The sequence below is a fragment of the Procambarus clarkii genome, chromosome 90, assembly GCF_040958095.1.
Source record: "Procambarus clarkii isolate CNS0578487 chromosome 90, FALCON_Pclarkii_2.0, whole genome shotgun sequence".
Taxonomy (NCBI): Eukaryota; Metazoa; Arthropoda; class Malacostraca; order Decapoda; family Cambaridae; genus Procambarus; species Procambarus clarkii.
Window position 1 is genome coordinate 12,091,077 of NC_091239.1, and position 16,004 is coordinate 12,107,080.

The following is a 16,004-nucleotide window of genomic DNA, read 5'->3' on the forward strand; positions in this document are numbered from 1 at the left end:
CAGTGTATCATTTGAAGCGGCGAAAGGTGGTTTTAGAATTTGTTCTATAAATCCGAGATCAACAAGAAATGATAGCCTAATATCGGTGTGATTTTGTTATATTACTCGAGTGTTTTAAAACTGAATTAACCATTTGATATTTTATTTGTCTCAGTGTTGCCTAACTCTCGATTTCCCTCCCCTGGTGACGTGTTAGTGGCGCCATCTATTGGCGAAGAGAGTAACCGCTACCGTAGGCAAGTTCTCTGGGAGACCGCTGGGTGTCTCTACCGTCGCGTTTTCCCTGACCAAGAAAAGTCAATATCTGCGCAAGGGCTTCACACCGAGTGGAGTTCTCTTAGCGAGTGGAGGTGTGCGCCTCGTCCGTGTCGTTGGGGGTATACTTTGCTTAGGGATTTTCAAGATGGTGGTGTGTTTGCGAGGTTAAGCCCGCGAGGATATGTAAGCCAGCCGCTTCGAGTGTGTACGAGCTGTCAGCGAGCAATGGACAGTCTCGCCCGCCAGCCATGAGATCACGAGCGGCCCGTCGTGTCTCGCTTTGGCTGTGGAGCGCCGTTGTAGCTCTTGTACTGTGGGCCCCGCGGTAAGTGGAGATGATAGAGGAGGCTGTGGAGGTGTGTGTAGCTATAGATTCACAGTCCTGCTCGCACACACCAATACACACACACATGAGCGTACGAACTGATGCACGCACACACACTTTCAAAGAGTTATATGAAAAAAGAGTACTAGAAAGACTGGACACAAGCGTAGCTCTCATCCTATAACTACACTTAGGTAATAATTTCAAAGAATGAAGCTCAACACACTCAAGTACAACTAGGTGAGTACACATACACTCACATACAACACAAGCTCAAAGCACAAATAAAATATACACAAAACGCAACACATCACACACCCAACAAACACGACAAACACAACACGTACAATACACTCAACACGCACAGGAACACCCAACACACACTAAACACAATGAAAACGCACAAAACACTACACTTAGAAATCACACAACATACACAACACAATCAATACACTCATAAAACACACAACCATTCACAACCCACACTACACACACACCCAATACACACAAAACAACCCACACTAGACATACACATACACACCCAACACACTATACACACACATCACACACGAAACACAACACACATATACAGCACACATACGCTAACGCTTCAAGCCGTATACAAACCCAGGTGTGTACACATACACATGATCTCAAACGTCAGTATTTGAAACTTTATAAGAAAATGAACAACATCGGAAAGTCTGAAGGGACATTATCACAGGATTCAAGAATCTTAGAGGCATTATTCCAGTTGTATATATCAAAATGGAATTTTGTGTACGAACATGGGGGGGGGGGGAGTATGGGTGAATTTGCGTGGGAATGGGTGAAAAATTACAAACTTAAGCACTCCTTCACTTCAATAGAAGACCGGTGACAAAAGCTGGGCCCAAGAGCTGAAGCGTATTATCTCTTACTAACTTAAGGACAGACGCATAAATACACCCAAGAAATTATACACACACTCGAGCAGAATTACTCACTCATCCACGCACGCAAGCACACGAGCACACACGCGCTCACGCACACTTACATGCACGCACCGCGGATGAATCCTCTCGCAGACATAAGCCTTCGCACGGACTCTCACAACCATTGACATGCGCACATGTATACACGCAAAGATATGCACACAAACGCTCAAGTTGCTATTTGGGGGTGAGGGCAGGTTGGTGGTGGTGGTCGGGCTAGAGACTGTGCCTGGGGTAGGGACCGTGCCAGGGGCGGGCAGGGGCCAGCAAGAAACACAGGCCTTCACCCGCAACCCGTTCTCGCACTTATAGTCAATATTGGCTTATTTAATATGTGCATATGTGACATACTAATTGATTGTGAATATTTTAGTTTACCTTGAAAAGCTTCATAGAGAACACCGACCTCACCTAACCTTCTTAGTATGTTAAGATAAGCATCTTATTGCTTCTTAATTACAATTATTACTTAACCTATACCGTTGATAGGTTAATAATTGTAAATAAGAAGCAATAAAGCAACCCGCAACCAACCCCACATAAGCAAAACAAGACCTGATATTAACAGTTCAATCAACTTTCCCCACTATAAAAATTCCTTGTGTTCACTAAGAGGACAACTAGGTAGAGATAATTTAGCAGGAAAATAGCATTGTCATATCAATAACACTGTGATACCAATAACACAGTCATGTCAATTACACTGTCATACCGGTGACATTGACATACTAACAACACTGTCACATCAATTTATATGTATATTTAATTATTACAATCTACGTTTCGTGGGTGGTCGAGGTGTGGCAGGTAGATGGTGGATACTGTAGAGAACATTAGCAGCTCAACCTGACATTGGGGTGTGGTACGTGACACTGTTGAGTAGATATTTAGGATCCAACAGGTATGGATTGAAGAGAATTATCAGGAAAAAGCGCCAAACAATTACGACCATATGCGTTTGCTCTTGTGTAGATGGCGCGTTCGTAATTGGGTAGGTTGATGTTCGTAATATAGAGGGTGAAGCGTTTGTAATAGGGAAGGTAAGGCGATCATAATATGGAGAGTAAATGTTTGCAACAGTGAGGGTTAAGCGTTCGTATAAGGAAATGTTCACGTTCCTAATAGGGAAAGAACACCTTCAAAGGAAGGGATGCGTTTGTAATGGGAAACGTGAAGCGTTTGCAATGGGTTTGAAGTGTCTTATAATGAAAGTGTAGTGTTCATTATAGACAGGGCGAAGTGCTCGCTACAATGAAGGTGAAGTGTTGAAAATAGAGATATGGAAATGTGTTTGTAATTTTCAAGATGGAATGTTGGCAATAGATTGTTTTCAATATGTATATATTTTGGACTTGGAAGAGATCAGGATAAGGATTTGGGATGGGATGGGGGTAAGGAATGGTGTCCACCCCACTTGGACAGTCGGGAATTGAACGCCGACCTGCATGAAGCGATACCGTTTCTCTACTGTCTAGCTCAAGTGATTGGGTATGGTAATCAGAAGGGTGAAATGTCGTAATAGGAAGGGTAAATAAGAACACGAGAAAGACTAAGTGACATAATAACAATCTATCAACAAGAGAGAATGCCATGTCTATCTGCTCGAAGTTGGAAGCCAAATGGAACAATAAAGTTTCACGAAACTTTCCATGGTGAATTGTGACCCTATGGCAAGTGTTATGGGGGGAAGGGGGGTAGTGATCGATCCCCCGTGCTCTCTTTAAACAGGATTGGCTCCTATTGTGACAATCAACGACTCCTATAAATCCTCAAATGGGAATTGAATTGTCCATAAAGTGTTAATAAAAGATTTCTCAGCTGTTATCAGCGCTGCTTGAGGATGTTTAACCAAGAGGGAGAGAGAGAGAGAGAGAGAGAGAGAGAGAGAGAGAGAGAGAGAGAGAGAGAGAGAGAGAGAGAGAGAGAGAGAGAGAGAGAGAGAGAAAAAAAGAGAGAGAGAGAGAGAGAGAGAGAGAGAGAGAGAGAGAGAGAGAGAGAGAGAGAGAGAGAGAGAGAGAGAGAGAGAGAGAGAAAAAAAAAAGAGAGAGAGAGAGAGAAAAAAGAGAGAGAGAGAGAGAGAGAGAGAGAGAGAGAGAGAGAGAGAGAGAGAGAGAGAGAGAGAGAGAGAGAGAGAGAAAAAGAGAGAGAGAGAGAGAGAGAGAGAGAGAGAGAGAGAGAGAGAGAGAGAGAGAGAGAGAGAGAGAGAGAGAGAGAGAGAGAGAGAGAGAGAAAGAGAGAGAGAGAGAGAAAAAGAGAGAGAGAGAGAGAGAAAAAGAGAGAGAGAGAGAGAGAGAGAGAGAGAGAGAGAGAGAGAGAGAGAGAGAGAGAGAGAGAGAGAGAGAGAGAGAGAGAAAGAGAGAGAGAGAGAGAAAAAGAGAGAGAGAGAGAGAGAGAGAGAGAGAGAGAGAGAGAGAGAGAGAGAGAGAGAGAGAGAGAGAGAGAGAGAGGGGGGGGGGGGGGATCATAAGGGGAGAGAGCGTAGGGCTGCTTCCTAGAATCTATAGATATACCCTCACATACCTCACCCCTCACATCCCCTCCAGCATCCACCTCTCACCCCCCCCCCCATGCTCATCCCCCGAGCCACCTCTCACTTCAAGGCCCACCTCTCACCCTCCAGAAGTCGACGCCCACCCATCCCTTACCTTTCACACCTGCCACCCACCTGTTACATCTAATATCCACCTCTCACTCTCGCCACCCACAATCACTTCTTACACCTACCACCACTCTTTCCCACCCACCTGCACATCCACCACCCACCACCTCATCCACCACCCACCTTCACATCCACCAGCAGTCTGCTACACCCACCAGGAAGGGTGAGGAAGGCACACCCTTGGGTGTCGGCCAGTAAGGCAGCCCCAGGGTGTCGGTCAGGAAGACCCCCCTAGGTGTCGGCCAGGAGGGCCCCCCTAGGCGTCGGCCAGGAGTGCCCCCCTTGGCGTCGGCCAGGAGGAATCCCCCTAGGTGTCGGACAGGAGGATCCCCCAGGGTGTCAACCAGCAGGGTCCCCCTTCCCCCCGGGGTGTCGGTCAGGAAGGGGTGGGGGATGATGGCTGCAATTCTCGCACACTCTCGTCAAAACCTCACTGCAAACTCACTGTGTGTGTGTGTGTGTGTGTGTGTGTGTGTGTGTGTGTGTGTGTGTGTGTGTGTGTGTGTCACTGTGCAGAGAAAATGCGTTTCCAGATAAACTGTATTTACAATATGACAAAGAAAATAGTTTGTTAAAACGAAAAAAAATCAAATGTTGCAGTAAATAAATATTTTAGTCAGAATGCAGCCCATTAGGTGGAAATTGACTAATAACGAAGATGGTAGAACCTACACAGAAAATGTGTTAGCGAAGCTCTCAGGCCGACACAAAGCTATTCTGGGAGGTAAACATGGGTGTGTATGTGTGTTTTTGAATATGTGCGTGAATATGTCTTCTTTTATGTTTTTCGTGTGTATGTGTGTGAAGATATGTGTAGGTGTTTGAGTGTATTCACGTGACTCACATAAATGCGAATTTGAGGTTGAGCTTCAGCTCTTGATTCTGCTTCTCAACTTTCCGTCAGCTGGAGTACCGGTTTCCGGCCCTACTGGGCCTTTGTTATATCTCATCAAATCCTCCTGATAAGATTCTACTGTTTTGTATGTGGACGATCGTATTAATTTCGACGAGATGGACAAATAGTAAGTAGAATTTCGTACTATTCATTTTATAGTGAGAACAAAAAATAAATTTAAACCTAACTTAAATATTCCTAGGCCTAGTATAGGACTTCATGTTCCTCCTTTTTCCTTTGTTTTCGAATGATGTGATTGAAAATCTTTATTCGTATCAAATCGTTCAACTGCTTCTCCTCATAATCTGAGATATTATATCCTGCAGCTCTGATGTTTCTCTCCCTGCACTATGTTGTTCCATTGATTTCTCTGTGGTCATGTTTTTGTGTGTTTTGCCTCCTAATATCTTTATATAAACAGGATCAAACTCGTCGACAGCTTCCCAAAATTTCTTCGATAAGAATCCCATAATGTATTTTTTTTCGTCTGAGTTCTGTATAATTATGTTTCTGATATCTATGGTCTTATTACTTTGAAATATTCCGAGCTACGTTCCTATTCTTTCTCTGAACCAGTTTTATCTACTTCCACCAGGTATTCAGGTATAGAGTGGTTGCTCATTCTCTACACGGCTACAAAACTATTTACCTTTGTCCGACTCGTTCAGAGTGGTTATTAGGTTATGTATGTTTTATGTGTTGTCAATTAACTGCCCCCTTACCCCGCCTCCCTTCCTCCCTGAAGTTCTCAATTTTCCAATCTATTTTACAATGTTTCAATTCACTCGTGATTATTAATCAACGCCCATTTCGATATGCAACCACTGCTACTCTCTCTTTGATGGAAATGTCTGCTCTTCTGAGTTAATTGTACGTATGTCTGTGCCATTTTTTTGAGGTTTGTATATCACTGGAACTATTATTGTGATTTCTCCCATCAAAATGGTACCGGTTTTGTAGTCTCTGAATCCTTCACACTCTGGAATTACCATTTCATTTCATTTCCAGACTTTCCCTTCACTTCTCTCTCCTCCTCACATTCTTTCTCTCCTTTCCCTTTCTGTGTGGTGGTCCTGTGGGACCGCTACTTTTATGGCCACTCGGAAAATTGCGTTACTGAGTGCACTTCCATCTAAGTTCTCGCTGATCCGATCCAATAGTTCATTCGCTTTCTTAGTAATCTAATTTGAGAACACATTTAAAACTCACTGCATTCAATGCTTTCAAACTGTAACTATTTTTCTCCGCTTCTATGAGGGTGGAGGATAGAGTCCTCTGTTGGGATATTGGTGTGGGTGCAGTGTAAGGTGGTGAGGTTTTGTGGGGACTGTGGGGCAGTAGGATTGAAGGGGGTGATTTTTGACATGAGAGTGGTCACTTGAATTAGGGAAAGGGTGGGGATTCTAGTGGAAAGGGTCTAATGTGGGCTGAGAAGGCAGCAAAGAGATGGAAGAGGACGTTCAGTGTTGAGTGTGGATCTGGAATTTGTTGTTTTGTGTGAAACTGCAGGACTATTGGCCCATACGATGCAGTTCCTCTTTATATCCACCCCTGTATACATTATTCGTGGTGTTGTAGGTTGCTGATGCCCCTTATCTCTGTGACTTTTCCCATCATCTCCTGTGTGTGGGTGTATTCGGGTGTGAATGGGTGTTGCTGTATGTATAGGTTGGTGTCTGGAGAGATGTACATAGATATGTGTTAGTGGGGTTCGGTATGTTTGTGTATGTGTGTGTATGTTTGTGTATGTGTGTGTGTGTGTGTGTGTTGGAAACAATATACAAAATGTTGTATTTTGGCTACAAACATTGAGTGTCCTCCTACATAAGATTGTATAATTGTATTTTCCCTTATTAAAATGCAGGTGAAAAATATTTTGTGAATTACCTTCAGATGCTTCCCTAAATATGAGAGGATCTTCATCATGAGCAAAATTAGTATAACATTAAGGACCAGTTATCGTGTAATGAATGTATCGACCGGTGCTCGTATCTCTAGAGGCACTGGTGCTTGCGTGCGTGCGTGCGTGCGTGCGAGCGTGCGTCTACTAACCATGATGCATTCACTTAGGTGTGTTTTCATGGTCGAGGGTCAGTTTAAAAGTCCGACCTTTCGAACAATTTGTAGCCCAATACAATGAGTATTCTTTCATATTTACTTTTGTTTCAATATAATTAAAAAATAGTTTACTGAGTCATCTTAAAGCACTTCATTTAATCGATTTTATTTATCTTGAGGTTATCTTGAGATGATTTCGGGGCTTTAGTGTCCCCGCGGCCCGGTCCTCGACCAGGCCTCCACCCCCAGGAATCAGCCCGTGACAGCTGACTAACACCCAGGTACCTATTTACTGCTAGGTAACAGGGGAATTCAGGGTGAAAGAAACTTTGCCCATTTGTTTCTGCCTCGTGCGGGAATCGAACCCGCGCCACAGAATTACGAGTCCTGCGCGCTATCCACCAGGCTACGAGGCTATATTTATTTATAACTGAAACACCAAATAAAGTCTTTCTGAAATCTCTGAGAGTTTTTATTGTCCGGCTTTCATCCATGTCCCCGATTTTGTATTTCCTAATATAAAAAATGTATTCGTGGTTTATCAGGCCTCCAGATAACCATATATATCGCAAACATATTTCCTCTGCCCCTTCCTTCTTTCACTGTGTTGAGATCCAGCTCGCTCAGTTCTTCAATTAACTTTGAACCCTTAGAACTGGAATGAATCTTACTGTAGATCTTTGTTTCTTTTTAAGACTTGTTTTGTGCTCTTCGGGGTCTGGCTTCATTCCACGGTAGCATAAGCAAATAGCTGTTGCAGGCGATGAGTCACAATAACGTGGCTGAAGTATGTTGACCAGACCACACACTAGAAGTTGAAGAACTTTCTCTACCTCCTCATCACAATCGACTTGAGAATGGTCCAGGATGGACCGAAACGTCGTCGTCCCTTCAACTTCTATTGTGTGGTCTGGTCATCAAATAGCTGTTCACTAATTCCATATTCCACTCGGGAGGCTCATTTGCCAAAGTTTTAGAACCCAATTAAGATATCGACCAAAGAAGTATACAATAGCCAAGTTGGTGTCCAAATGTTACGACGGCTCCCAGGGCCCCACTAATTTGTATAAAGGTATCTGTCTCCCTGTCATTGTCTGCTACTCCTTTACTGTCTCCCTCTCATTCTCTGACTCCCCATTACTCACTGTTTCAACATCATTTTCTAATAACGTATGGGGGTTACTTTTGTTTCTATTTTCCTAAGTATATACGTGTCTGGGTGTGTGTGTCGAAGCTGTTTATGAGACCAATGTATGGACTCCCTCACTTGTGGGCACCAGACTCGTGTACTCATGTATATGTGCTTCTTCTCTCACCTTGAAACAATGTATAGGAAACAATGATTAATAAAAGTGATAAAAATGTAAATATTGTACCAAAAGAGTTTGATCACTTAAAGATCAACCTATCCTTAGGCCAGGCTCGTCATAGCTGTTGCTGTCCCCAAAGACCCGTTCATCAATTTAAAGGTGTTGTGTAATTAAAACAGGTTTCTTCTCATATAAATTAACATTGTATTTTAAAGATTTATGTATAGTTAGTCGTAGGTTAGGAAAGAGGTTTGGGGTTCTGTTGGCGATTATTTGTATTTAACGGACGTGGGTGAAGCATTTACAGCGTTCGAATTAAACAGAGGTCGTCAGTGAAGCACTTGTTCCGGACGTGTTTGTACGTCATCAGTTGTTAGTCGTGTGTAAACCATTTTTCGTTCATAAACAGGTGGTTTGGCGGGTGCATGAGCGAGCATTTGACCTTGTTGAAGACTGCCTGTTGTTGATGAGGACGGTCTGTTGTTGGTGAGGACGGTCTGTTGTTGATGAGGACGGTCTGGTGTTGATGAGGACGGTCTGTTGTTGGTGAGGACGGTCTGTTGTTGATGAGGACGGTCTGGTGTTGATGAGGACGGTCTGTTGTTGGTGAGGACGGTCTGTTGTTGATGAGGACGGGCTGGTGTTGATGAGGACGGTCTGTTGTTGTGAGAACGGTCTGTTGTTGATGAGGACGGTCTGGTGTTGATGAGGACGGTCTGTTGTTGGTGAGGACGGTCTGTTGTTGGTGAGGACGGGCTGTTGTTGATGAGGACGGGCTGATATTGATGAGGACGGGCTTTTAAAAAGAAATGGAATTCTTTTTAGTCTGAAATAACTTGTTCAGTATCTTGAAGTGAAATTGAAAGGTACTTTCGTTCACTATTAACTGTCGTGTACTGTGTTTCAGATAATTTTTATAATTTATTAATTTTATCATTCATTCACTCAACCACACTCTCCTCTCTCTCTCTCTCTCACTTCCCTCTTCTCTTTCTCTTTCTCTCTCTGCCTCTCTCGCTTTTATCCTGATACCTACAACCTTACCTACCACCCTCTCTCTTCTCTGTCTTCCACAAACCCTTCTCGAACAGCTTTTCTGTCTCACCTCACACTCTAACACACACTCACTCATACACACTCTGCCTGTGTGTGTGTGTGTGCGCGCGCGTGCGTGCGTAAAAGAGGAGCAATTATCAAAAACACAGAAACAAGGAAGGAAGAAATCTTTTCTTCAGATAAGAATAAATTCTAACAATAAAAAATCAAATGTCTACATTTGGCATGTGCAATTTATTTTACAATGAAAGTGCATAACACCTCATCAACAACAGCCCATCCAGCATGCATGCGTCATGTGATCAGCATGCATCCTGTTATCATGGGTGTCATGTGACCATGATGGGAAGGGAGATGTTGGGGAGAAGGAGCATGGTGGGGAGGTGGGGCATAGGCATAATTGGGAGGAGGGGGCATGATGGGAAGGATGGCATGGTGGGTGGAATGGCCATTTGGTGGGAAGGGAGGGATACCTATTGGGAGAACCACTGTCTAGACATAAATAGACAATTATTGGAGAGAAAGAGCCACTTGGTGGAGATCAAGGGAGAAACTAACCCTTATCCCCCACCCTAAACTGACCCTTATCCCACCATTTCAGGCTCTTCCTTATCACGCCCTTCCAAACTACCTCTCATCCTGACCCTCAAAACTCTCCCTCATCCTACCGCTTATCTTCCTCATCAGCGTATCCAATTACTGAGGAATCCTTCAGTTAATCCTCCAAGAAAATTAATTATTTTCCTTCCCGTTTCTGTTCCTTTCCCCTGAGTATTTTCCTGTTGACCTACACCGTATGTGTAATATTTTAATTTATAATTCTTTGTTCAAAATTTACATTAAAGGTTGGCATAATTTCTTGTCATCTATACCTGTCTTTCATTCCTTATTTACACCACCTCTCTCTCTCTCCCCCACCTACACCAGCACTACCCATTGTTTACACAACCTCTCTCTCCACCCACTTACACAACGACTACCCACTACCTTCAACATCATACGGCCTTAATTACATTATAATATCCCCACGTATTGTATAATGAACCTCACCATCACCACTCACACCATCACTAGCACCAACACCACCCACTGAGGATCTTAGTAACTTATCGGAGCATTTATCCTTTCTTCAGTGACTCTTGCAACATATATTATTAAGCCATTGCAAGAGCTGAAAAAATCTACGATCATAAATATGTGATATTGCCCTCCAAAACGTAATCTAACAGGATTTTCGCTGCTAAATTTAAAGTTTCATTAAGTTTTATTTATGAAAAACTTTGTTAAACACATATAATTCTTATTAAAATCCAAATCAAAGATATTTCGGCGATTGTAATTGAATTACTCTCTTATTTTCCATGGTTTTATTATACATATTATTTTCATAAAATTCTTTTAACTATTACTGAGTTATTAGATTATTTTCAAGCTTTCCAACAAACTTTAATTGAAATTCAAATTAAATGATACAAGCCATTTTACAATGTAATTATTATCTATAGTCTATGGGCTAGTAATCTATTATATACACGAATATTTCAAAATTAATTGGGGTTTTCTCAGGAATACCAATTCAATATTATTTGCGGTATCGTCCGATGTATTTTCACTGACACTGCTTATGAGTTGTGAGTTCAGCCTCAGGTTTTATGAATCGTAAATAATTTTGAGCACAAAACCGATTGCAATTGAATTAAATAACTTTTCCATATTTTTCGGCCATATTTATTTGGATATATCACCCAAAGAAAGTTCTTTTTATAATTGTGTATTATGTGTCGAGTATATTTTATATGCGTCTTAACTTTAGACGCTGTGAAAGGAATAAAATATGTAGAATATAATATCTGAAATTATTTTTGGGGTTACAGAGGATGCGCTGCCGGGCGCACGAGCGAGCATCTGGACAACGTGACCCAGACCATCGAGATGCTGTTGGACGGGTACGACATCAGACTCAGACCAAACTTCGGAGGTGAGTGTACTTGGCCGCTCCCTGGGAGGCTGCTCCTTAGTGTGTGCTACGTTCGTGTGTCCCACTCATCCACGGTGTATACTGTTCCATTATGTCCCACTCATCCACGGTGTATACGGTTCCATTATGTCCCACTCATCCACAGTGTATACTGTTCCATTACGTCCTCATGCATCCGCACCTGACACAAGAGGCCTGTCACCTGACACAAGAGGCCTGTCACCTGACACAAGAGGCCTGTCACCTGACACAAGAGGCCTGTCACCTGACACAAGAGGCCAGTCACCCAAAGCGAGAGACATGAAACTCCAACACACATCTAAGAATTTCCTTCCATCCTATATAATTCCTCACCTAATACTAGATGTATACCAAACCTCATTATTGATGAGGTTTGACCTTGAGAGATACCGTATGAAACCGATTTTCATTTATTTACCTAAAAACCGTGAAGGTTTTTTCTCTCAATATACTACTTATATATGAGTATTCGCTCATTTGATGGTTAAATATTAATTATGTTTTGTTTTAGAGAGACACCAACTTATTACTATTGTGACAACTGCAAGGACTCATTAATCCCTTAGTTGACACCGGAAGAAACTTCTAAAGAAAGAGTGAGAATTTTGTGGAAAAAATTTACGCAGAAACTTTTTACGCGATTTTAAAGTTAAGAGTTTTTACACGCACTAATTACGTCCTTAGTTATTTTCCTCCGGTCTAGGACATGCTGGGAATGTTACTTTAGACAAGAATAATTGACGTCTCTCTCTCAACTCTTAATATATAGGTGAAAATAATGGCGAAAACTTTACTTGGTTTATATATAATGCTGTTAAATATGACCGAAAAAGTAAGATTAATAATTCTAACACGAATTTTCTCAATATTTCTTGTGTTTCTTTTTGCTGTCGATGGTAATTGAAAAATCAGTTCTCCAAAATTCATTTTTATTTTTAGTCTGACGCGACGCTTGAACGCGTTTCGTAATAACTTATTACATTTTCAAAGACTTCATTTTACACACACACACAACTGTAACCTGAAAACACTTAACAGAGTTTTACTTATTTTAATGCTAAACAGCTTGTCTTATATACTCACATTTGGGTGAGGTGATATGTTGCAACAGTTTTGGATGAGGTGAACAAACTTTTGACCAACACAAGACAGAACACGGTGCAATGGGTATAAATTGGATAAGTGAGAGGGAAGAATGGAAGTAACTGCAAAGGGCCTATTGGCCTATATTTCCTCTTGATGCTTCTATATTGGTATGGAGTATTGAAGTGGGTAGAATATAGTTGTGCATTAATTGGCTGTTGGTAGTGGAGTGTGTCAGGGTGTGGGTAGTGGAGTATGCCAGGGTGTGGGTAGTGGAGTGCGTCAGGGTGTGGGTAGTGGAGTGCGTCAGGGTGTGGGTAGTGGAGTGTGTAAGGGTGTGGGTAGTGGAGTGTGTAAGGGTGTGGGTAGTGGAGTGTGTCAGGGTGTGGGTAGTGGAGTGTGTCAGGGTGTGGGTAGTGGAGTGTGTCAGGGTGTGGGTAGTGGAGTGTGTCAGGGTGTGGGTAGTGGAGTGTGTCAGGGTGTGGGTAGTGGAGTGTGTCAGGGTGTGGGTAGTGGAGTGTGTCAGGGTGTGGGTAGTGGAGTGTGTCAGGGTGTGGGTAGTGGAGTGTGTCAGGGTGTGGGTAGTGGAGTGTGTCAGGGTGTGGGTAGTGGAGTGTGTCAGGGTGTGGGTAGTGGAGTGTGTCAGGGTGTGGGTACGTCACACTAGGGACAAGCTTGCCAAGTAATAACACTGCCTACACGCTCCTCATATGTCGTACAAAACATTGTTCTAACTTATGCTAAATTTTCAATTTGATGTTTAGAAATAGTTTGATATTCCTAGGAAAAGTCTTCATTATTTTATACAGTATCAATGTTTTTACCTCGATGAACTCACTTGTATGTTCATGGTTGGTCGAGCGCCAGCTCCTAGTCCCGCCTCAGGAACAGTCAGTTTTTCACGCTGTTTTAACATGTTAACATAACACTTTGGTATGTAGTATTCACTCCTCCTACTTCGTCTAACCCATTCAAGCTAATGATATTTCTAGTACTGAAGAAACTCGTTCTGTCAACTCTTTGGCTGGTATTTAGAAGTCCATCTATGCCTCTGTTGATGCGAACTATGAAGAAATCTTTGTCTTGTCAATTATCGGGTTACACCATATTCATGGGTTTTAAGCTACATATCTCGTTCTGATTGGAATTCTCGCCTGGCTTTGATGGTGAGATTATATAGGGTTGATTCAAATTCACATTTCAAATTCTAATTATCCACAGTGGTTGGACAAATACGACAGACGCTCCACGTCTCTCATGTCTCCAACTCAACATATTCATTCCTACACCTCGTGTACCTTTTCCGCCCCAAAGGCCTCTTTTCATATCTTCTCCGGATATTCCTTTAAATTTTTTTAATTGATATTAATTTGATTCAACATGTTTCCATGAACATGCATGAATATATAGACTGATGCAACATATTGACTATTTCACATTTCTTGTCTCTTCCGGTCTGATTCTTCTCATCGCTGGTCTTATTCGGTCTCATATTTCCTCATCCATTGGCTGGTCCCCAGAGTTCCCAGAGCGTCTGTGATCAGTCTATTCAATTATACAGCGTCGCAGTGGAGTGATTTTCCTCGCTAACAGACGGCGACCTTTGGAGCTGTGACCTGGGATGTTGCAGGAGCCGTGGTCATGGTCAACGTGACCTGGGATGTTGCAGGAGCCGTGGTCATGGTCAACGTGACCTGGGATGTTGCAGGAAGCTATCATCAGAGGCAACGTGACCTGGGAGCACTGTGGATCCCCCTCCCATGTTGGAATCTATGGAAATAAACGAGCAAATGTGCTGGCTGTTGAAGGTGCTCATGTAGACCATATTGAATACTTCATACCCTAGACTCATTTTTTTTTTACAAATAAGAGGTATTATCAAGCAACCTCTCTGTGATAAGGTAACTAGAAGACTAAATCTGTCAATTAGTTCTTGACTGATTACCTGCTGCAACCACACAGGTATAGTGTGGTTGCAGCTGGCAATCCCAATCATTATAGAGGAAGAGGAGGTGACCGAGGGAGAGAATCAGTACTAGCAAAAATTCGTCTCGGATACAAATATCCATGGAGATTTGGGATTGAAACAGCAGTTGAGCAGAGGAGCTGCTGAATCTGTGGTCAGACACCGCCTTGACCACTACCTGAGAGAATGTGAACATCCAAGAGACATTAAAAATGTGTGTAGGATAATAAACCCCATTTTGTTTGACTTAGGAAAATACTATTTGTCATATATAGATACTGTTCTTAAAAGATTACCCCATTTTGCACGCGCAAAATAACGTAGATTTTATGAAATGACAAATGTTAATCTTCTTGTTTGACAAGCTGTTCACTTGAGACAGTTGAACAAGTCCCAGCTGTGTCTGGGTACAGGATGAACAGGATGAACATATAAGCTGGGTTTTTTTCGTATTGGTGGTGTTGAACCTACTTCTATGGCAGCGCCACTCACAGGATGAGTGGCGCTGCCCAATATGCTCGCCCCTCGAGGAAAAATTATAGATTTAAATTAAAATGTATGGACGAATATTGTATCACTGCGTGGACGAATAATATACCCCCTCCAGTGTTTGGACGAATCAGTTTGTCTTTAATTATCATCATTATCAACAAAATCAGTTCCCTGATTAAAGAAATAAATTTAAAAAAATCTAAATTTTAGTAACAGATATGAATATTAAACCAAAATTTAAAAAAAAAAATCAAGTCCTCGTAATTGAAATATATCACAAACTTTCAAAGCTTCCATGCACGGAGCATTGGAAAAAATAAATCAGAATCTATAATTCGCGATATATCAAAGTGTCTTATAAGCTTTTAATATATATTAAAAAACTTCGTATATATAAAGTTCGCAATATATTTATATAGAAGTAAAAGCCTTGGCATTTTACGCTTGCGATATATGCAAATCCTTGGAATATTTTGCATTTGCAATATATGTGAAAGCTTCTAATGCTTAAAGGCGAAGTATATTTAGCGCCGGACCAGGCAACCTACCTGCTCTGCCTTACTCACCTAAACCTTGTTTTAAGGTGAGAATGCTCCAATAATGTTTCAGATTATCCTTCCAAAAGGGATAAGGTTTCGCATATGCTTTCAGACTGATCTGAAGGTGAAAACTCTCAAGACTGACCATCATTGGGTTACAATATTTCTCTTATACTTCAAATTGATCTTCCGAGATGCTCCATTAATGTTCCAAGATGTCATTTCAAACGAGTGACTCCTTCCCTAATTATTCAGATTGACCTTCCAGGAGTGATAATGCTCCGCATATGCTCAAACTAGTTCTTCCAATGCAGCTACTAAGGTTCTAGCTCTTTTAGGCAAGCATGCTCTGCTTTTGTTCCAGACTGATCTTTGAAGGCTGTGAATGCT

The 16,004-nt window shown here is 42.1% G+C and overlaps 1 protein-coding gene across 1 annotated transcript in view; it reads left to right on the forward strand.

The window, feature by feature from the left end:
• Positions 1-289: 289 nt before the first annotated feature.
• Positions 290-16,004, forward strand: part of LOC138359443 (gamma-aminobutyric acid receptor subunit beta-like) — a 51,117-nt gene continuing 35,402 nt past the window's right edge. Inside the window, 2 exon segments of the mRNA XM_069318585.1 lie at positions 290-583; positions 11,410-11,513. Of these exon segments, the coding sequence (XP_069174686.1) occupies positions 507-583; positions 11,410-11,513 (181 nt within the window). The 5' untranslated portion in view covers positions 290-506.